Source organism: Wyeomyia smithii, chromosome 1 (assembly GCF_029784165.1).
Source record: "Wyeomyia smithii strain HCP4-BCI-WySm-NY-G18 chromosome 1, ASM2978416v1, whole genome shotgun sequence".
NCBI lineage: Eukaryota > Metazoa > Arthropoda > Insecta > Diptera > Culicidae > Wyeomyia > Wyeomyia smithii.
Genome location: NC_073694.1, coordinates 102,918,320 through 102,939,731, shown reverse-complemented (window position 1 = coordinate 102,939,731; position 21,412 = coordinate 102,918,320). Strand labels below are relative to the sequence as shown.

The following is a 21,412-nucleotide window of genomic DNA, read 5'->3' as shown; positions in this document are numbered from 1 at the left end:
CTGCCATCTGATCATCGAGAATGATCTTCTGGTACCTCGTATGCCCCTTGTGTCACGTTGATCGAAGCATTCTACGTCCTCCTTAATGGCTATGCTGATAGGCATCATGCCGGACAGGACGCAGATTGCGTCGTATGACACAGTTCGATACGCGCTCGCAACCCTCAGGCACATGAGCCTGTAGGTACTTTCCAACTTACTCCGATGTTTACTAGTACCTAGTGCTTTGGACCACACTGGCCCGCCGTATCTCAGTATGGACGAAGTCACGCTAGCTAGAAGTTTCCGCTTGCTGCCGTACACTGCTGAGCTATTGGACATCATGCGAGATAATGCTGCAATAGCCATTGAAGCCCTCTTACAGGCATATTCGACATGGCTCCCGAAGGCAAGCTTGTCATCGATCATCACCCCCAGCAGCTTCAGGGAGCGCTTAGAGGCGATGGTGCAATTCCCGACACTGATCAACGCCTGTTGCTTCGACTTGCGGTTATTGACAACTGAAATCTCCGTCTTATGATGCGCCAACTCTAGTTTTTTGGAGCGCATCCAGTCCTTGACGACGCTTATGGAGTGCGAAGCCGTCAACTCAACCTCCTCGATCGACTCGCCGTAGACCTCAAGTGTGATGTCGTCCGCAAATCCAACGATCACAACCCCTTGGGGGAGCTTTAGTTTCAGCACTTCATCGTACATGATATTCCACAGTACCGGGCCCAGGATGGAACCTTGTGGAACCCCTGCGGTAATTGGGACACATTTTTGACCCTCGTCTGTGCTGTAAACTAGCGCACGATTCTGGAAATAATTTTCCAGAATCCTGTACAAAGACACTGGAATGTCTAGTTTCCGAAGCGAGTGGGCTATGGAATCCCAGCTAACACTATTGAACGCATTTTTCACGTCCAACGTGATGATTGCGCAATAGCGAATGCCCCATCTTTCACGCTGGAGTGCTACCTCTGCTGTTTTGGTGACGGACAGAATAACATCCACCGTAGACTTGCCTTTTCGGAAGCCGAACTAGTTACTCGACAGACCGTTTGCACTATCGGTGTACCTAACCAGTCTATTGAGAATAACCTTCTCGAGCACCTTAGCCGCCGTATCGAGCAGACATATCGGTCTGTATGCCGACGGGTCACCAGGTGGTTTCCCTGTCTTCGGCAATAGGACCAGCTTCTGTCGCTTCCATCTCTCTGGGAATGTACAGTCATCCAGGCACTTCTGCATGACTTCCCGGAATAGTCTGGGGGCCTCTTTGATGGCCTTCTTCACAGCCAGATTCGGAATCCCATCCAATCTCGGTGCCTTGCTCACCTTCAGGGAGTTGGCGATCGCGATGAGTTCCTCATTCGTAACCGTTTCCGCCTCCTCTGCCTCGGCACGGCTAACGCCGTCACTCATATATTGGGTGTTCGGCAGGTTGGCCGACCACCTCTGGTCTGAGTTTGAGATACTGGAACGTCGGTGAAGTGACTCGCCAGCCGGAGCCCAAGGATTTGGCTCGTGGCGTGAAAAGAGTCCTTCTATGATTCGCTCAAGCATCGCTGGTGATTTTTCTGTGGGCGCTATCGCACCCTTAGTCTTGGCCATCACCATCCTATAGGCGTTACCCCACGGGTTAGTGTTGGCACTAGCGCACAGTCTTTCGAAGCACGCACGTTTACTAGCTTTTATTGCTCTCTTTGGCGCCGCTCTTGCGGACCTGAATGCCCCTCGACGATCTTCCCTTTCTTCGTCGGTTCGCGCACGTTGAATCCTTCTTCTCGCTTGAAAACACGCTCTGCGGAGGTCCGCTATCGCGTCGGTCCACCAGTAGACTGGTGGCCTTCCATGCCTAGGCTGGCGGTTCCTAGGCATAGTGGCGTCGCACGCCCGCGAAAGTAAGGCAACAAGTTGATCAGCGCTCTGGTTACGAGTTCTGCTCGCCTCGTGTTCAAGTCTAATTGCTTCCGCAAATACCTCTTCGTTGAAGTGTGATATCCTCCACCTGTGAGGAGCTGGAGTGTTAATTCTACTCGCCACATGCGGTCTCGTTGTACAGTCTACGCTATAACAGACCGCCAGATGGTCGCTATGAGTGTAGCCATCGTCTACCCTCCAGTTCGTGATCAATCCTGGACTACAGAATGTCACATCGATGATCGACTCCGCGCCGTTTCTACTGAAGGTGCTCTTCAAGCCGACGTTGGCCAGATCTATGTTGAGCTTCGCCAAAGCCTCCAACAAGATCCGGCCTCTCTGGTTTGTGCGTCGACTTCCCCACTCAGTTGCCCATGCTTTGAAGTCGCCCGCCACTACCAACGGTGATAGACCGATCAGCTCCCCGGTGGCTCGGTCGATCATCCTTGCGAACTGCTCGGTAGACCAACGAGGCGGAGCATAGCAGCTGCAGTAGTACACTCCGTTCACCTTGGCAACCGCGTATCCTTCGTTTGAAGTTGACACTATCTCTTGAACCGGGAACCTGCTCGTCGTCCATATTGCCGCCATACCGGACCCGTACGAAATCCAGTTACCGTTTCCGGAAGGAATTCGGTAGGGGTCCGAGATTATGGCGATGTCCGACAACGACTCAGTGACTGCTTGGTATAGCAGTTGCTGAGCCGCGAAGCAGTGGTTCAAATTTAGCTGTGTCACTCTCACGCCCGTTGCTTGCTAGTCGGCTTACCGGCCGTGCACCTCGGGCCTCCCATTATGTGCTTTGCGTCACGCTTCCCGGCGCACGCCAAGCACTTCGGGGGCTCTCCGCAGTCTTTGCTTTTGTGGCCTGCAGCACCGCACCGCCTGCATAGGGAGCTCCTGTCAGGCCCCTTGCAGCTAAAGGACTTGTGTCCTTGCTCGAAGCATCGAAAGCAGACCTCCGGCGGCTGGTAGATGCTGAGTGGGCACATTGACCAGCCCACTTTGAGCCTCGCTACCTTTAGCGCCTGGTTTGCGTCTACTGACGGAAGCCTGACAGTGGCGGTCTGGGTTCCTACTGGGCCTTTGCGCAGTCGAACTGCCTCTGGTGCCACAACCACTTCGCACTGCTCCTTGAGGGCATCCACGACTTCGCATGCCTCGGTGACTTCGTCCAGGTATTTAAGTTGTAGGGTTACCTGCGACGTGAGTGCCCGAACCTGCACTCTATCTCCAAGCGCCTCTTGGTCCAATGCCTGATAGGCTGGGCCCTTGTTTCTGGCTTCTTTGCAAGGCTCGACGATCATTTCTTTCTTGCGGGATCGGCGGATGCTACGCACATCTGCCCCCAGATCTTTGAGCTTCGGATCGCCTCTCATTGCCTTAAGGACTTCCGAGTACTTTGACTCTTCTGTCTTAAGGATGAGTGCGTCGCACTTATTTTTAACTTTCTTCGTCGCAGGATTTGTAACCGGGTGCGGTTTTTTGGCCACCACTTTTTGGTTCCTACTCCTTCCCGGAACCATCACCCACGGGTTACCGAGAGCCTTCTGCTCCTTTGCTGCCACTGTGGGCGTTGCTTGCGCCACTCCTACACCGGTCTGAGGGCTGTTTGCGATTAAACGCTTCTTGGTGCCCCCGGGGGCCGTCTCTCCCGGGGACTGTCGCGGTCGTTTGGCAGCTGGCTCTGCCGCGCAAACCGCCGCAAACGTGCTGGCGTCCGTTTGTACCGACTTCGTCGCCATCTCGGTCACCTGCGTCTCCTCTTTCTCCGCAGCCGCAGCTTTCATTTCGAGCTCGGCATGCTCCTTTTTCGCAGCATCGACGGAGGACCGAAGCATGTAGAGGGCCTGCTCCAAGTACTTCGTTGTATTGCTGCGACTTTTCGCAAACTCGATTATAGCATCGAGCTGCTCAGACAGGACCACTACCCTCGGTAGCGTGTCCCGCTGTCTTCCGACCGCCTTTAATAGCTGTGAACCAGCCATCGCGATGACTTGCGTAGATCCGGTAGGCGTACTACCTTTACCGTCTTCGCAGGCGACCTTCACTGCATCCGTCTCCACTTTTCTAGGCGGAGACCGCTGGATGCCACCTTGCGCAAATGGGTTTTCCAACCCATCTGCCCCCATCTCAAGAGTTTTGTTTTGCTGCATTTTTGTTTATTGGGTTCCCCTACCAGCCGCTATCCATATCCATAATGGAGTAGTCGCCTTAATGGTCCCAAGGTAGTCTATGCCGGAGCAGTAAGGCCATGGCTAGAGGCGGCTGCCATAGCGCCTTATGGGCAACTATGACACCCCCGACCGGCGCAAGTCAGGAAAAGACATCTGATCCTACTCCTGCCCGGTTCCCACCAGGCAATGGACTCGGAACGTACTGGAAGGCCTGCCAAGTTTTACGGGACGGAGACCCCTGCACCGGTTGTAATCTCGCCGTTTCAAGCCGTTATCACACGACATTACTAAGGGAGCTCGGCTCAGGTGCCAGCCCAAAATCATGGTACGAAAACGAAATCCGACTCTTATCCTATAGTGATGAGACCAGTTGTCGTAATTGGGAACGTTACTGGCATCAGTCCCAATGGGTGGTATAGTGCATTTGGGTGGTGGGAGCGGCACTACTTGCTCCGTCGGAGCTGCTTCCGGCCAGTGTGGCTTTTGCGAGAATTCAGCGGCCCAGTGCCTGAATCTCGCCACGACCTAGGCTAGCTCCCGCTGATGGTCCGGGACTGCTTGCTAGCAGTGAGCACTTCCGTGGCCTTCGGTAATCGCCAATTACCGACCCGTGGTGGCATACAGCTCTGCCATATATATATATATATATATATATATATATATATATATATATATATATATATATATATATATATATATATATATATATATATATATATATATATATATATATATATATATATATATATATATATATATATATATATATATATATATATATATATATATATATATATATATATATATATATATATATATATATATATATATATATATATATATATATATATATAGATATATAAATTAAATTTGCATTTGACTTTCGGGAGTTTTTAAAAACTAAACACGTCTTACTCGCTCGTTGGTTGGAACAGAATTAAATTATTTTATTCTCCAAACTTATTTCTACCCTAGCTAACCTGTCGCTATGTCCCTACGTCAGCGCATTTCGATGCATTCACACGACGGTGTGATCCACGTCTAGGTTGGCGTTAATGCTGCGTCGGCAACTCGATGTCCGGCGTCTGTTAGCCGTCGAAGTCGTTGAAGTCGAGGGCGGACATAAGTCCTGGACCTGCAAGGGGCCCGATAGGAGCCAGCTGTGCAGGCGATGTGGAGGTGCAGGCCATAAAGCAAAGGACTGTGGGGAGTCTCCCAAGTGCATGGTATGTTTCGGGAAACGGGACGCCAAACACTTTATGGGAGGCCCCAGGTGCCCAGCCGGTAAGCCGGCTGCGAAACCACGGGCGTAAGGGTGACGCAACTGAACCTGAACCATTGCTTCGCGGCTCAGCAGCTGCTACACCAAGCAGCCACTGAGTCGTTGTCGGACATCGCCGTCATATCGGATCCCTACCGCATCCCTCCCGGAAACGGTAACTGGGTTGCGGATAAGTCCAGATTGGCGGCCATATGTACGACGAGCAAGTTCCCGGTTCATGAGGTTGTCTCAACCTCAGATGAAGGGTACGTAGTTGCTAAGGTGAACGGAGTGTTCTACTGCAGTTGCTATGCTCCGCCACGTTGGTCTACCGAAAGGTTCACCCAGATGGTCGACCTCCTATCCATGGAGCTAACGGGCCTAACGCCGTTGGTGGTGGCGGGTGACTTCAACGCTTGGGCTGTTGAGTGGGGAAGTTGCTTCACGAACCAGAGGGGCCAGATCCTGTTGGAGGCTTTGGCAAAGCTCAACCTAGATCTGGCCAACGTTGGGAACAAAAGTACATTTAGCAGAAATGGTGCGGAGTCGATCATCGACGTGACGTTCTCCAGCCCAGGACTGATCAAGAACTGGAGGGTAGACGATGGCTACACTAATAGCGACCACCAGGCGGTCTGTTTTAGTGCAGACAACAACGAGAGGTGGCAAGCGACGGGTAGAGCCAACACTCCGACCGTTCGCGGGTGGAAGACATCGCACTTTGATGCCGAGGTATTCGAAGAGGCAATGAGAAGGGAGCGCGAGGGGGGCAGTTGGCTCCGCCCGACTGCTGACCAACTAGTTGCTATGCTATCGCGGGCGTGCGACGCCACCATGCCTAGGACTCGCCACCTAGGAACGGAAAGCCACCGGTTTACTGGTGGACGGACGCGATAGCCGACCTTCGCAGTGCGTGCCTCCGTGCAAGACGGAGGATGCAGCGTGCGCGAAACGAAGAAGAGAGGACAGAGAGCCGCGCAGCATTCAGTTCGGCAAGATCGATGCTAAAGAGTGCGATAAAGGCCAGCAAGAGGGCCTGCTTCGATAGGCTATGTGCGAGTGCCAATACAAATCCGTGGGGTGACGCCTACAGGATCGTAATGGCCAAGACTAAAGGCGCGCTGGCACCTGCAGAGCGATCACCAGCGATGCTGGAGCGTATCATCGAGGGACTCTTTCCACGCCACGAGCCAAGTCCTTGGCCTCCGGCGGTCGAGTCTCACGTCCGACGTTCCAGTATCTCAGACATAGACCAGAGATGGTCGGCCAACCTGCCGAGCATCCAATCCGTGAGCGACGACAGCCGTGTCGAGGCAGGGGAGGAGGCAAGGGTTACGAATGAGGAACTCATCGTGATCGCCAAATCCCTAAAGGTGAGCAAGGCACCGGGACCGGATGGTTTCCCTAACCTGGCGATCAGGCTGGCGATAAAAACGGCCCCCGGGCTGTTCAGGGCAGTCATGCAGAGGTGCCTGGATGACTGTCTCTTTCCGGACAGGTGGAAGCGGCAGAGACTGGTCTTATTGCCGAAGGCTGGGAAACCGCCAGGGGACCCATCGGCATATAGGCCTATCTGCCTGCTGGACACCGCGGGCAAGGTGCTTGAGAGGATCATCCTCAACAGACTGGTGAGGTACACGGAGGGTGTACACGGTCTGGCAAGTAACCAGTTCGGCTTCCGGAAGGGCAGGTCCACGCTGGACGCAATCTCTTCCGTCATCAAGACGGCGGAGGTAGCAATCCAGCGCAAGAGAAGGGGAATACGCTACTGCGCAAGCGTCACGCTCGACGTGAAGAATGCGTTCAATAGTGCCAGTTGGGACTCCATAGCGCTCGCGCTCAGGAGCATCCATGTACCGGTGTCGCTGTACAAGATTCTGGAAAATTATTTCCAGAATCGAGTACTTGTTTACGACACAGAGGAGGGTCAGAAGTGCGTCCCAATTACCGCAGGAGCTCCGCAAGGTTCTATCCTGGTATAATAAACTCTTCCTTTGAGGTTCAAACATCGAATACTTTATTCAGACCTTTTTGTTTTACATCGGACTTCTACATTACTGCTTAAATCTAGTACTACGAACTCTCCCACTAGTTCCTCATTTACTTGTCATCCAATCGTGGGCTAGCTTGATGACGCCGCTACGATTGGTAATTTGAATACATAACATACAAACATACAGGCGTGCGCGGCAGGCGCAAATAGCCTGTGAGTTTGTTTGTTTATTTTGCAGCCATATGCGCACATCGCATTGGGCTTGGGATAGGTCTGGACAAGACATGGGATAGTGACATTGGATACTCTCACTGTGGCAGTAAGGCATTATGCAACTCAAGTGCATTAGCTTAGTTATGCAACTTGTGAGGTTGGAAATAATTTATTGGCTGGGAAGGAACGTGACCCAGAATAACTGCTGGACATGTACTTTAGACTGGTGAGAAAATTAAAGGATTTGTTAATCGTTTTGGGACTTGTGGGAATCATGAGTGGTTTGGAAATTATGGTTTGTGAGTGGGAAATAAAGCAATACTTTGCTTTGGCTTTTCTTGAAAGCATATGGGAAAAAGGTTTCTTGGAAACATATGGGAAAAAGGTGGATTTCGTTATTAATTTATGGTCTTGGGAAAGTTATCTTGAAGTTGTGGGAAATTCATAAAATTCAAAAAATTCATAATCTGGGATATACCATACCATCCCTCCAAGAAGAACATAAATGGTAAAATTGAAATGAAACCATTTATTGTTGTCAACACTTTGGAGTAAATTGAAAAATAGGATGTGCTATGTTTTCTCTTATAAACGGTATTTGAATTTTATTACATTGAATGATCATTAATACTGTGCTTTTGACATCGTTTGATTACTTATTTGAATTAAAATACATGAAAATGATTTTGAATCATATATGCTCTCTGAGTATATAATATCTTGGAAATATTTGAATACATGTGATTTGAAATGTAATATGAAATTTAAGTTTTTATTAAACGGTTTTTGTGAACTAGTATTGAATGGTTTGAATTAATGTTTTTGATTTTGCAATTTGGATCTAAAAGTTCTTCTACTATATATGGACCTTCATAAAATGGATCTAGTTTTCTACTGTTTTCAATTTTTAGATAAACCGTATCATTTATTTTTAATTGGATCGGGTTTGTACCTATTTCTTTTGAAATTGTTCGTTTTACTTTCTGTTCAATCAATTTATTTTTTGCAATTTCGTTCGATTTTTGAATTTTATACTTTAATTCTTTACTATATTGTTCAAAGTTGTAAACTGGTTCTATTCCTTGTTTGAAAATTTATTGTGGTAATTTAGCTTTAACTCCAAAAACAAGTTCATGTGGAGAAAATCCATGATCTGTGTGTGGAGTAGTATTGTAGTTAAAAGCGTAAAATTTCAACCATTCATCCCAATCAGATTGATGCTCGTTAACGAAAGATCTCAGGTATTCATTTAAACATCTGTGATTTCTCTCGAGCGCTCCGATTGTCTGAGGATGATAAGCTGTACTAAATTTTTGTTTGATATGTAATATTTTGCAGATCTGATCAAAGACTTCATTATTATATTCTGTTCCTTGATCGGATCTTAAAGTTAAAAATGTTCCATATGTTAGTATGAAATCATTAACCAACGCTTTAGCGATAACATTTGCTTCTTTGGTTGGTACTGGTATTAATATAACGTATTTTGTTAGATCGCATTGAATAGTCACTGCGTATCTATTGTTATTATTACTTTTAGGTAACGGACCAACTGTATCTATTGATATAATTTCAAATGGGAATGATGGAGTTGTAGTTACTATTTGTTTTTCTTTTGTATGCTTTATGAGTTTGTTTCGTTTGCATAATTCACAGGCCTTGATGAATTCTGCAATCGATCTTTTCATATTATACCATTTGTAAACTTCCCTTATTTGAAGATATAGTCTATGTTGTCCTACGTGTCCTCCTGTAGGTGTGTAATGATAATCGTGTAATATTTTCTGTATTACTTCCTTTTTTGTAACCATCATTGGTGGTTTATAAATTATAATTTGTATAGAATACACTAGTGTATTGGCTATATTTTTGAAATTTTCGACAGTAATCATTTTGAATATTTCGTCGTTAGTCGACAGCGCTATTTTTCTTTGATTCATTTTTACCATGATATCCTCTAATTTCAGAAGAGCAGATTCTAAAATTTGACTTCCGTCATTTAACTGTTGATGCACTTGTGCAACAATTTTACTATTTTTCTTGATTATAAACTTTAATTCATTTGCGACTACAATTGTTTCTAACCTAAGTAATTTATTTGTTTCAGAGGGGTTATTAGTCGAGTACGCAGAGAGGTGATCAATCTCTTCTGGCGTCGACTCCCGTTCACCCGTAATAATATCATTTATTTTATTCTTTCGAGTCTCTCTAGTCATAGATCTTGTATTTACTTTTAATATATTTATATTCTTTAACTCGTCTGAGGTTGTAATTATTCTTGACAACGCGTCTGCTCCTACATTTCCTTTTCCTGGAATGTATTCTATTGTGAAGTCATATTCTTCCAAATCGAGACGCATTCTGGTCAATTTAGAAGTAGGATTTTTCATTCCAAACAGATAAACCAAAGGTCTATGATCTGTCCGAACTGTGAATTTTCTTCCATACAAGTAAGGCTTGAAATAATTAATGGCCCAATGAATAGCCGTTAATTCTTTCAGAATAACAGGTTTATTTTTCTCTGCTTGAATAAATGCTTTACTTGCAAAAGCGATTGGTAAATTTCCATTTTGTGTTTGTTGAGACAGAACTGCTCCACATCCAACGTCTGAAGCATCTGTCGTCAGTATAAATTCCTTTGAAAAATCGGGATATTGCAACAATGTTGATGATATTAAAATATTTCTCAAACTGTCAAATGCAATTTGACATTTCTCAGTCCAAACGAACGTCGTGTTTTTCTTTAACAACTGATTTAAAGGATATGCCAACGTTGCGAAATTTGACACAAATTTCCTATAATAATTACAGAATGCAACGAATCTTCTAACTTCGTCTGCATTTGTTGGTACTGGGTAATTCAACACAGCTTTAAATTTGGAATCATCAGGTAACATACCTTGATCAGTAATCTTATGACCTAAATATGTCACTTCTGTACTGAAAAAATTACATTTTTGTGCATTAAGTTTCAGATTATAGTATCTCAAACGTTCAAAAACTTGAGTTAGGTTTGAAAGATGATGATTAACTGAACAACCAATTATTACAATATCATCAATATAAATGAATGCTAACTCTGGCGTCAAACCTGCCATGGCTATTGTCATCATTCGTTGAAAACTATTCGGGCTTATATTTAGTCCGAAAGGTAATCTTGTGAACTGATAATGACCATTTTTTGTTGAAAAGGCGGTGAATTTTCTAGATTCATTGTCTAGCGGTATTTGATGAAAACCTGACATGAGATCTAGAGTTGAAAAATACTTTGCTCTACCGAGTTGATCTAAGATGTCATCAATTCTCGGTAGCGGGAATTTATCCGCTAAAATCTTTTTGTTGAGTTGTCTAAAATCGACCACCAAGCGCCATTTTTTTTCATTGTCATTAGACTTCTTTGGCACCAGTAAAATTGGAGAGTTATATGAAGATACTGAGGGCTCAATTATGTTGCTCTCTAACATTTTGTTCACCTGTTTGTCAATCTCGTCATGCTGTGCATGAATTGTCTTATAATTAGGAATGTATACTGGAACATTGTCATTAAGAACAATGTTCTGTGAATAAAAATTATTCTGCGTAACCACTTCCTCTGGTAAACAGAAAATATCTTGGTAGTTATTAATTAAATTCATAAATTTTTCTTTAGCATATTGCGGAATTTTTTCCATGTTAATGTTATTTAAAATTTGTTCACATCTTCTTTCATGCTGACGTTTGTTTTTATTCACGTTAAGAATAACATAGTCAGTTAAACGACTTAACGTAGGTTTAAATTGAGAATAAGATATATACAATGGTTCATTATTAGTATTTATAAACTTAACGTAAGGTTTTATTTCTGAAATAATGGAGTTTCCACAAAATACTCCTGGATAAATCTCTTCAGAATGAACTACCATGTCTTCTGAGATTCTTAAATGTGGGACTCTTCTGATAACTTCGCTGCGGCTTGGTATCATAAAGCCGTCGTTTAAATTATCTTCAATGGGTATCGCTATCTGTATATTTTCTATGTTAAATGTAAGTAGCCAATATTCATAATCTACAATACATTTATAATTAATCAAGAAGTCACGTCCTAAAATACCATCCGCTTGAATAGGTAAATCGGGCGTAACTAAATGAAAATTATGGTTCAAAACTAGGCTATTGTTAAAGCATAGTGCGGTGTTAACTAAGCCTAAAGTCTCTACGCTATTTTCTGTAATACCAACTAATTTTATTTTATTATTAATATTTACAGATTGATCTGGGTTGATATTACGCGCTTTAAATAACGATATATCAGCTCCAGTATCAATGATTAAATTACAAATTGTATTCCCGGTCATGTGCACTTTGACCTGGATAAAGTTTGATGCATTTAAATTAATTGTCAATATCGGTGTGGCGGTTGGTAACAACTGACTAGTTAGTCGACGTCTTGGATCAATTGTTACTGTTGGCCAAAAAAATAATTTGGATTGGAAAATCCATTTTGTGGTATTGCTAACTGTTGGTTATTAGCGTTTTGCTGACTGTTTGGTTGATTGGATCCCGTTGCTACTTGAGCGTAGCAGGGATTAACTAAGCGTTCATGATGTTGAGTCGGAATATTGCTCGGTAGTTGCGGAATGTTTTGCTGTCTTGCGAAAAACATTCTTGCAGCTTCGAAATTTCTATTCGGGTTAAACTGACGGTTTTGGTTGTAATTTTGATTAAAACCTCTATTAAACCGATTAAAGTTTCTATTGTTCTGCTGTTGATTGTATTGGTTGTTATGATTGCTATGATTTCTATAGTTATTAAGTGGGAATCGTGGTTGATATCGATTGTTGAAATTAGTTCTTTGATTATTATTCCTCTGCGGTATCCTGTTCACGTTATTGTTTTGATGTCTATTTCTGTTACTTGTGGCGTTTAGTACCACTGCGTTCGATGTTGACGTAGTAACATTTTCATTCTCCACCATTATATTAATGGCTTCCTGGAGATTGGTGAATTTACCTACTTTTAACATTATTTTTGTCTCTGAGTTTGAAGCATTCGCTACCAATGTTTGGATAGCAGCTTTTTGAGACATTTTCTTTGCGACTTCGCTCGGAATTTTTTCGGTAATATAGGTTTCAGTCAATTTTTCAGCAAGTGAATCTACTTGCTTAGTAAAATTTTGCAAATCGCTTGGAGATTTTAACTTCAAGTTATTCAGATTACTTTTAGCTGAATCTGACGTACTTTTCTCACTGCAATTGCTGATCAAAGCTTGAGTAATTCCGTCATAATCATCCGGAATTGTAGCGAATAGATTTCTCGCTTTCCCACTTAGTTTAGTTAAAATAACTTGAATAGCCGCTGCTTTGTTTTCAGCGGGTACTATTGTCTTAACTAAATTTACTGCGTCCACGAAGGATTTAACTCCTCCGGAGTTTCCATCATACGCAGGAATTAAGGTAGCCAGTTCGGCTGCTGTTTTTATATTAAGTGCCATTGATACTGCGGTATGAGCACGTTTACACCAAACGATTAATTTGGCTAAAATTTTTAATTTAAATTTTCTTTTTATTAAGTGAATATCACTGTTCGTTCTCGAGAACGAGTTAGTGGTACTCGGTGTTGCTAATTTATTATCGCTGTTTGCTCTTGAAAGCGAATCATTAATGTCAGAAGAAGTTTTTTATTAGTAACTTCAGGCTCACTATCATACCTTCTTTGAGTCACTGGGGTGTTGTCCAGAATATTTATGCATTTGTTATATGTTTCCTTTAATTTAGTATAGACTTCTACTTCCTCATTCCAGTTTTCAGTTCTGATTCTATACCGTAGGGATTGTAATAAGATTTTATATTCTGTAAACAATTCCTGAAGTTGAATTGTTTTGGTTTGTATGCCCGATAATGTTCTTCCTCTAGTTTTATTTTTATATAAATTAATATATTCTCTGTTTATGAAAGCTTCAATCTCTTTCAACCGTTCCATCTACTACCAACTAAATTCGATATGATGCAAAATCATTTGCTTAAATTTTAGCATGAACAGATTTTTAATTTTAAATTAATATATTGATTATGCAAACACAAAATTCTAGCAGAGTTTTTTTTTTTTTAATTTTAAATTATTATATTTATTATACAAACACAAGTATCACTTATCTGGCATTACTGCTGCTGTCTTGTCGTACAGGCTGGGTGACAATCGGTGATGAAGCTTGACCTCTGCTGCTGATGCGAACATTTCGATAACTGTACAGTAGTGAATCCATTGATGGTGACGGTTTGTTTGGTTTTTTTTTATATATATTTTTTAAACACTGTTTACCTGCTTCGGGCGAGGTAGCTACCGTTAAGTTTTTTATCAAAAACGTTTCAAATTTTTTTTTTTTTTTTAACACTGTTTACCTTCTTCAGGCGAGGTAGTTGCCCATGACTGTTTTTAATTATTGTTTATTTAAACACTTTTAACAGCCATCTGTCGGTGGCATAAAGTCTTTTGAAAGTTCACTACACGTGGCTGATGTCGTGGAGACTTTTCGCGATTTTCAGCGCGCGCTTATTAATGCGCCGTTTCAACATTTCATACGCGGTTAGCAATAGTTGAACTAAAGATACACACATAATCACCCATAACATCACTTCGTGAGTCTGCAATGATTCGCTATGCAGCTCCTGATTGTTAATGATTTTCACTTGGGGGTCCGCATTATGTACCGTCGCGGCTTTGACTGCGTTTTCCCCATCGTTACTATTTTTAGTGTCACTTTTTAGTCTATAGTTTATAAAATTTTGTTCATAATTTTCTCGAATGTTAGTTCTTTGCACTTTCACTCAGATTGTTGCCGCAACAACTCCCACCTTTTACGCTCACCCGCGTAGAAGGCTTTTTTCTGTGCCTTCGTCATACGGGGTGGCGTTTTTTTTATAATTTTCTTCTGTTCTACGTTTGGGGTATACGCAGGGGCGTCTGCGTCGTCCCAACACTCTTCACTCTGCATTTCTGAGCAGGTCACTAAGTCTCTTTTTTTTCAATTTTCAAGGACTTAACACTTTCCGTATTTGCTTCACTTTTCACTTCACGGCCACGAACTTCTGCAATCCAACAATTTGCAGATCACTCTGTCGGTCGCCATATAATAAACTCTTTCTTTGAGGTTCAAACATCGAATACTTTATTCAGACCTTTTTGTTTTACATCGGACTTCTACATTACTGCTTAAATCTAGTACTACGAACTAGTGGGAGAAAAACATAGCTACCTCATTTACTTGTCATCCAATCGTGGGCTAGCTTGATGACGCCGCTACGATTGGTAATTTGAATACATAACATACAAACATACAGGCGTGCGCGGCAGGCGCAAATAGCCTGTGAGTTTGTTTGTTTATTTTGCAGCCATATGCGCACATCGCATTGGGCTTGGGATAGGTCTGGACAAGACATGGGATAGTGACATTGGATACTCTCACTGTTGCAGTAAGGCATTATGCAACTCAAGTGCATTAGCTTAGTTATGCAACTTGTGAGGTTGGAAATAATTTATTGGCTGGGAAGGAACGTGACCCAGAATAACTGCTGGACATGTACTTTAGACTGGTGAGAAAATTAAAGGATTTGTTAATCGTTTTAGGACTTGTGGGAATCATGAGTGGTTTGGAAATTATGGTTTGTGAGTGGGAAATAAAGCAATACTTTGCTTTGGCTTTTCTTGAAAGCATATGGGAAAAAGGTTTCTTGGAAACATATGGGAAAAAGGTGGATTTCGTTATTAATTTATGGTCTTGGGAAAGTTATCTTGAAGTTGTGGGAAATTCATAAAATTCAAAAAATTCATAATCTGGGATATACCATACTGGGCCCGGTGTTGTGGAATGTCATGTATGACGGAGTGTTAAAACTCAAGTTCCCTGTAGGGGTTGTGATCGTCGGCTTTGCAGACGACATAACGCTGGAGGTTTACGGCGAGTCTATCGAGGAGGTCGAGTTGACGGCCGCGCACTGTATACGCAAGGTCGAGGACTGGATGCGCTCCAGGAAACTGGAGCTCGCGCATCATAAGACGGAGGTCACGGTTGTGAACAACCGTAAATCGGAGCAACAGGCGGTGGTCAGAGTCGGAGACTGTACCATCACCTCGATGCGATCCCTGAAGCTCTTGGGGGTTATGGTGGACGACAAGCTCACGTTCGGGAGTCACGTCGACTATGCCTGTAAGAGGGCCTCATCGGCTATTGCAGCACTATCTCGTATGATGTCCAATAGCTCAGCGGTTTATGGCAGCAAGCGAAAACTTCTTGCCAGCGTGGTTTCGTCCATACTTAGGTATGGTGGGCCAGTGTGGTCCAGAGCGCTAGGTACTAACAGTTACCGTGGTAAACTGGAAAGTACCTACAGGCTCATGTGCCTGAGAGTTGCGAGTGCGTATCGTACGGTGTCATACGATGCAATCTGTGTCTTGTCCGGCATGATGCCTATCAGCATCGCCATCAAGGAGACAGAGAGTGTTTCGACCAACGTGACACAAGGGGCATACGAGGTACCAGAAGGTCATTCTCGATGCTCCGCTGGCAGCGGGAATGGTCCAACTCCACAAAGGGCAGATGGACGCACCGACTCATACCGGAGATATCCGGCTGGGTCGGGAGACGACATGGTGAAGTTAACTTCCACCAGACACAAATCCTGTCAGGCCATGGTTGTTTCAGGCAATATCTGCACAGGTTCGGACACGCGGTGTCCCCCATGTGTCCCGAGTGCGTGGAGGAGGAGGAGACTGCTGAGCATGTCTTCTTCGTATGCCCCCGTTTCGTAAGAGCGAGGAGCAACATGATGGCTGTGAGCGGGCCTGGCACTACTCCGGACAATCTAGTCCGGAGGATGTGCGACGACCCGGACATCTGGAACGCGGTCTGTGCGGCCGCCTCTCAGATTGTTCTGGAGCTGCAACGTGTGTGGCGGGACAACCACCAACACGCCAGTGGTAGCTAATTACCAGTCTCCAGGTAGTTAGCTAGGAGGTTATAAGAGTAAAGAGGGTGCATCACGCACAAAAGCCACTTCCCGACGTAATACTTAACCGTCGTTCCGGGAAGACCAAGGCTGGAGACTGGAGGGGTTTTAGTGGGTCGGGACAGGGATAAGTAGGTGTCTGGGGGAGTGTAACTACCCCAGCATCTCTCCCCTAGTCTCATCCCCACACCCTGAGTTCTCTTCTCAGGTGTCTGTTTGCAGATTTCCCCGCCACCTTTAAAAAAAAAAAAAAAAAAAAAAACACGACGGTGTGATCCACGTCTAAGTTGGCGTTAATGCTGCGTCGGCAACTCGATGTCCGGCGTCTGTTAGCCGTCGAAGTCGTTGAAGTCCGATGATAGTGGTGTCCGGTGATATGGTTATAAGTTCTACCTTGCTCCACGTTTGCAAGTGGTGAAAGGTGTTGGCAAGCGTGTGATTTTGCTGTTAACTGCTCCCTCCTCGAGATTGGATCGTCCCGATCCGATGTCCTGATGATCGATCTCGTCCTGCTCTGAGGATGTCGGTTTTTTATGTTGACTGTCAGGTTTGTTTCTGTATATGGAGTTTTTCTTTTATAGAAGATGTAGATAAGGAAACCTATGCCTGAAATGATACAAATGGAAGATAACCCCAAACTTGTGACTGTTTGGAGAGAACTGTTTGTTCTTTCTGCAGAATCTGTAACTGATCTCGGTTGTCAATGTGTAGCTTTTTTGGTCCTTGAAGGTCTATTTCTGATTCGAACGTAGCTTGTTCAATCTTTACTCTATCCAAAGGTATTATGGTTGGCAAAATGTGTGCCGAAAATTTTGTATTGATGCATTTTAACTTGTCGATGGTGATAGTGCAGTTTGAGAAATATATCAAAACTGTTCCGGATAGTTTTCGTTCGTTGTGTAAGCAATCTGTTACCAGTGTAACGGAGGCGTTCTTCACGATGACATAGTTGTCTGTGAGTTGTTTTATTTTGTGTGAATTGTGGTATTCTGTGAAGGTAGATTTGCCATGCAGTCCTCTAATAATTTTTGAGAAACATTCATCGTCTGAAATGTCTTGGAGGTTTTCTTCTGCGCAAAGTGTTTTTCCTTCGAGGGACAGACAGTTTTCTTTTAGAAAGTAGGTTAGATTTTTATGGATGGCCGCTCGACGCCATAATAGTTTAATGATTTTTCCGTTAATCGGTAGCGGTTCGAGTAGAAGGCTGTCGTAAATGTTAGGTGATAACTGTGGTACGCCGATGATGAGGTATAGGATGGTTCCTTTGAAAAGTGCGCGGATGTCTAAATAATCGTAGGCCTGATCTGTATTCAGTATTATTAAATTCTGCTCTTCTAATCTACCTAAGATAAATTTGAGTTCGTTTGGTTCTAAGAAATTTTTTGAAATAACATTTATTTTTGCTAATTTAATTACTTCGAAAATTGAATCTAAATGTTTCTGTAAAAGATCGATATGTATGGAAATTTTAAATACCTGTCTTATTACCGTGAAGTTTTGATTTACAAGTTTATTTATGATCAAAGATTGTCTATCTGCGATTATTTGCTGTTTGATAATTTTCTGCTCACCATTTATGGTTTCAATGATTTTATTTACGCGGTTTTCCAAATGTTTGTTAATTTTTACTTAAATATTATTTTGTCTTATAAGATCTTCATTTGTATGTTCTAAATCTTTTGTATCGAACCTAAAAAATTTAAAGCTTCTCTTTTCTCTCTAAACTGTTTGCTCGGTAATAATTTTTTTTTATGAATTTTTGACTTCTTCAAATTTTGAATTTAACGTAGAAGTCATGTCCGTAGAGTCGGTGAAAACTTTGAGTCCGTCGATGGCAAGTTCAATTTTATCCAAAAGTGGTTTGAATTTGATTAAATCGATAGCGTGGTATATGCGATGTCTGCCAGTCTTGATGAGAGTGTTTCCTGTTTGTAGCGTCAGTAGTCCTGGGTTTCTTTTCAGGTCGTAAAGTTGTATGGTCTGCGATGCGATCGTCACAAATGCCAAGGCAGTCAGGGTAGTCATGTATTGAATCCACATTCTGAAATTGTTGCAAGCAAGAGAAATTTTGTATGGATTCAGTTTCTCCGAATGTTATCTTTATGTATCTCTCGGCCGGAGCGGTCCATGAAAGTTCGTCATTTATCCTGGACAACCGTGACCGGGAGATATCTTTCCCGCCCTTTGTTTCTGACACCTTGTACTTAATTGTACACGGTGCCATCTATTGATAGGGCTGGTGGGTCTTCTCTTTCCTGATTATGGTACTCCAAATTTTTCGTTTTAACTTGATTAGATTGTAAAATTATTTCATCAAAAAATTTATCCCAATTTTCTAAAATCCGTCCCATGTCCAGAGGCCTTTCCTCCCCATCTCGCAGTGCGTAAAATATTTCCCTGGGTTGGTAGCTGAATGCACTGTATTATTATAAATAGTGCATGCGATCCTAAAAATTTCTTTATCGGTTAAGTTAGGATAGTCGGGCTTAGTGCATCGGTAGATCTCACCCAAGGTGGAGTGAAACCTCTCAACGGTACCATTGCTCGTACTGTGCTTTGGAGGTGTAAAATGAATCTGGACACCTAAATTTTGTAAAAGGGACCTTATTTCGATGGACTTTATAGAGGGTTCATTGTCAGAGATAATTAAATTTGGGGTACCATATAGGGAAAAATATTTGGTTAATCCGTTTTTCATATCATTGATATTCCGGGATTTAATGGGTATGATTGTTGCGAAACGAGAAAATTTATCTAAAAAGGAAAGAAATATATTAGGACTTTTAATGAATACATCTATATGAACTATCTCTAAAGGCTTTTTGGGATTTGGTGTTGATCCGAGTTTTATTTTGTACGGATGTCGTTCGTATTTATTCTTATTGCAAGTACGACAGAGCCTTATAAACTGGCGTATTTTGCTTTTCATGGCGGGGAAAAAAACGGCTTGCGATTTGCCAGTTATATTTATATTTATTTATTTCGTCAAACAAAAGTAAACTACATATCTTTAAAACTAACTTACATGCTATATGCTATTTATACTAGTGGAAGCAAAAAAAAGGGTTTATACATAATTGAATAATAATATCTCTACTTGACGGATTATTACAACAAATGTTTTCTATCGATTTAAATTGCGCGTTGAATTGAAATATTGTTTTAATTTAGTTCTCGACATAGAAAAGTCAATTGCTTCACAGTGTTGGTTATACACTAACATCATTTGATTAATAGGCCCGTATTTAGCATAATTGTTTCGTTGATGATTTAAAGAAAACAAAGTCCGAGATCGTAAATTTCTAGAAGGTACATAAAAATTGAGTTTTGATAATATTTCTGGTGAATCGACACGTTGAGATACGATATCGTTAACAAATGACATCATTGCGAATTCACGACGGGCTTTTAATGATTGGATGTCAATAAGTCTACAGCGTTCGTCATATGATGGTAGGGGAAATGACGTCTATCGTAGATTACGAAGTGCATATAACAGGAATTGTTTTTGCACTGATTCTATTCTGTTTACATGTGTTGCAGAAAACGGAGACCATACAATGCTACAGTATTCTAAAAGTGACCTGACATAGGAATTATAAAGTGTTTTTATTGTGTATAGATCTTGGAAATTATAGCAGAAACGTTTTATAAAACTGAGCATGTTACTAGCCTTATTAATAATTGTATTGTAGTGATCAGTGAATGTTAATTTTGAGTCGAGTATGACACCTAAGTCCCTAAGGGGCCATCCACATACCACGTGGACAGATTTTTAATGATTTTGACCCCCCCCCTCCCCCTCCGTGGACAACTTCCCATATAAATTCTGAAAAATTTGTATGGACCGTGGACATTAGCCAACCATCCCCCCCCCCCCCAAGCTGTCCACGTGGTATGTGGATGGCCCCTAACTCGTTCACATTTCTCTACTACCTGATCACCTAAGGAAATAATATTGCTTGGCATGTTTCTTTTTCTGCCAAAAGCCATCGAACAAAATTTTTTTACGTTTAGCTGAAGAAGGCCTTTTTTACACCAAATGTAAAAATATTTTATCTCGTTACGAAAAATGTTTACATCATCAGCGTTTTTAATTTCAAGGAAAAGTTTTATATCGTCGGCATAAATAAGAGTTTTTACATGTTTTAGAATAAAGGAAATGTCGTTTACAAATAATATAAATAGTAGAGGGCCCAAGTGAGAGCCTTGAGGAACTCCTGAGGTTACCTGAATAGGTTTCGATAGTCTACCTTTAAATTTGACTGTTTGTTGACGATCTGTCAAATACGATTCAATCCATTTGAGTAATTGTGGATGAATTCCAATTTTTCGTAACTTGTAGAGAAGCAGGGGTATATCAATGCGATCGAAAGCTTTACTGAAGTCAGTATATAAGGTTTCAACATAATTACCTTTATCCATTGCGTTCAAAGAGAAGTTAATAAACTCGAGTAAGTTAGTTGTTGTTGAGCGCCCTTTGAAAAAACCGTGTTGCGTTGGGGTAATTCTATTTTTTATTTGGTGAAATAACTTTTTGTTTATTATTGCTTCAAAAAGCTTAGGTATACAGGAAAGAATGGCTATGCCTCGATAGTTGCTAATGTCGGATTTTTTACCAGATTTGAACAAAGGCACTGAATATGAGTTTTTCCAGAATTTCGGGAAGCAACCGGATTCCAGCGACATATTGAAAATCAAGAACAGTGGGGAAGTTAGCTCTTCAGCTAAATGTTTCATGAATGCTGGCGGAATTCCGTCTGGTCCCGGACCTTTAGACGCATCCAGAGCTTTTAAAGTATCTTCAATTTCGCGTGCGCTGACATGTTCAATATTGAAATAGTTGGGAAACTCAGAAAAGTTGGTGAAGAATGTATAGTCA

General features: G+C 42.5%; 1 protein-coding gene across 1 annotated transcript; it reads right to left on the bottom strand.

Moving 5' to 3' along the window:
* Positions 1–11,987: 11,987 nt before the first annotated feature.
* On the bottom strand, positions 11,988–13,019 carry LOC129717033 (uncharacterized protein DDB_G0289917-like). Its single transcript, XM_055666880.1, has one exon. It carries the CDS (start codon positions 13,017–13,019, stop codon positions 11,988–11,990), a length of 1,032 nt encoding a protein of 343 aa, XP_055522855.1.
* Between the last annotated feature and the right edge of the window lie 8,393 nt (positions 13,020–21,412).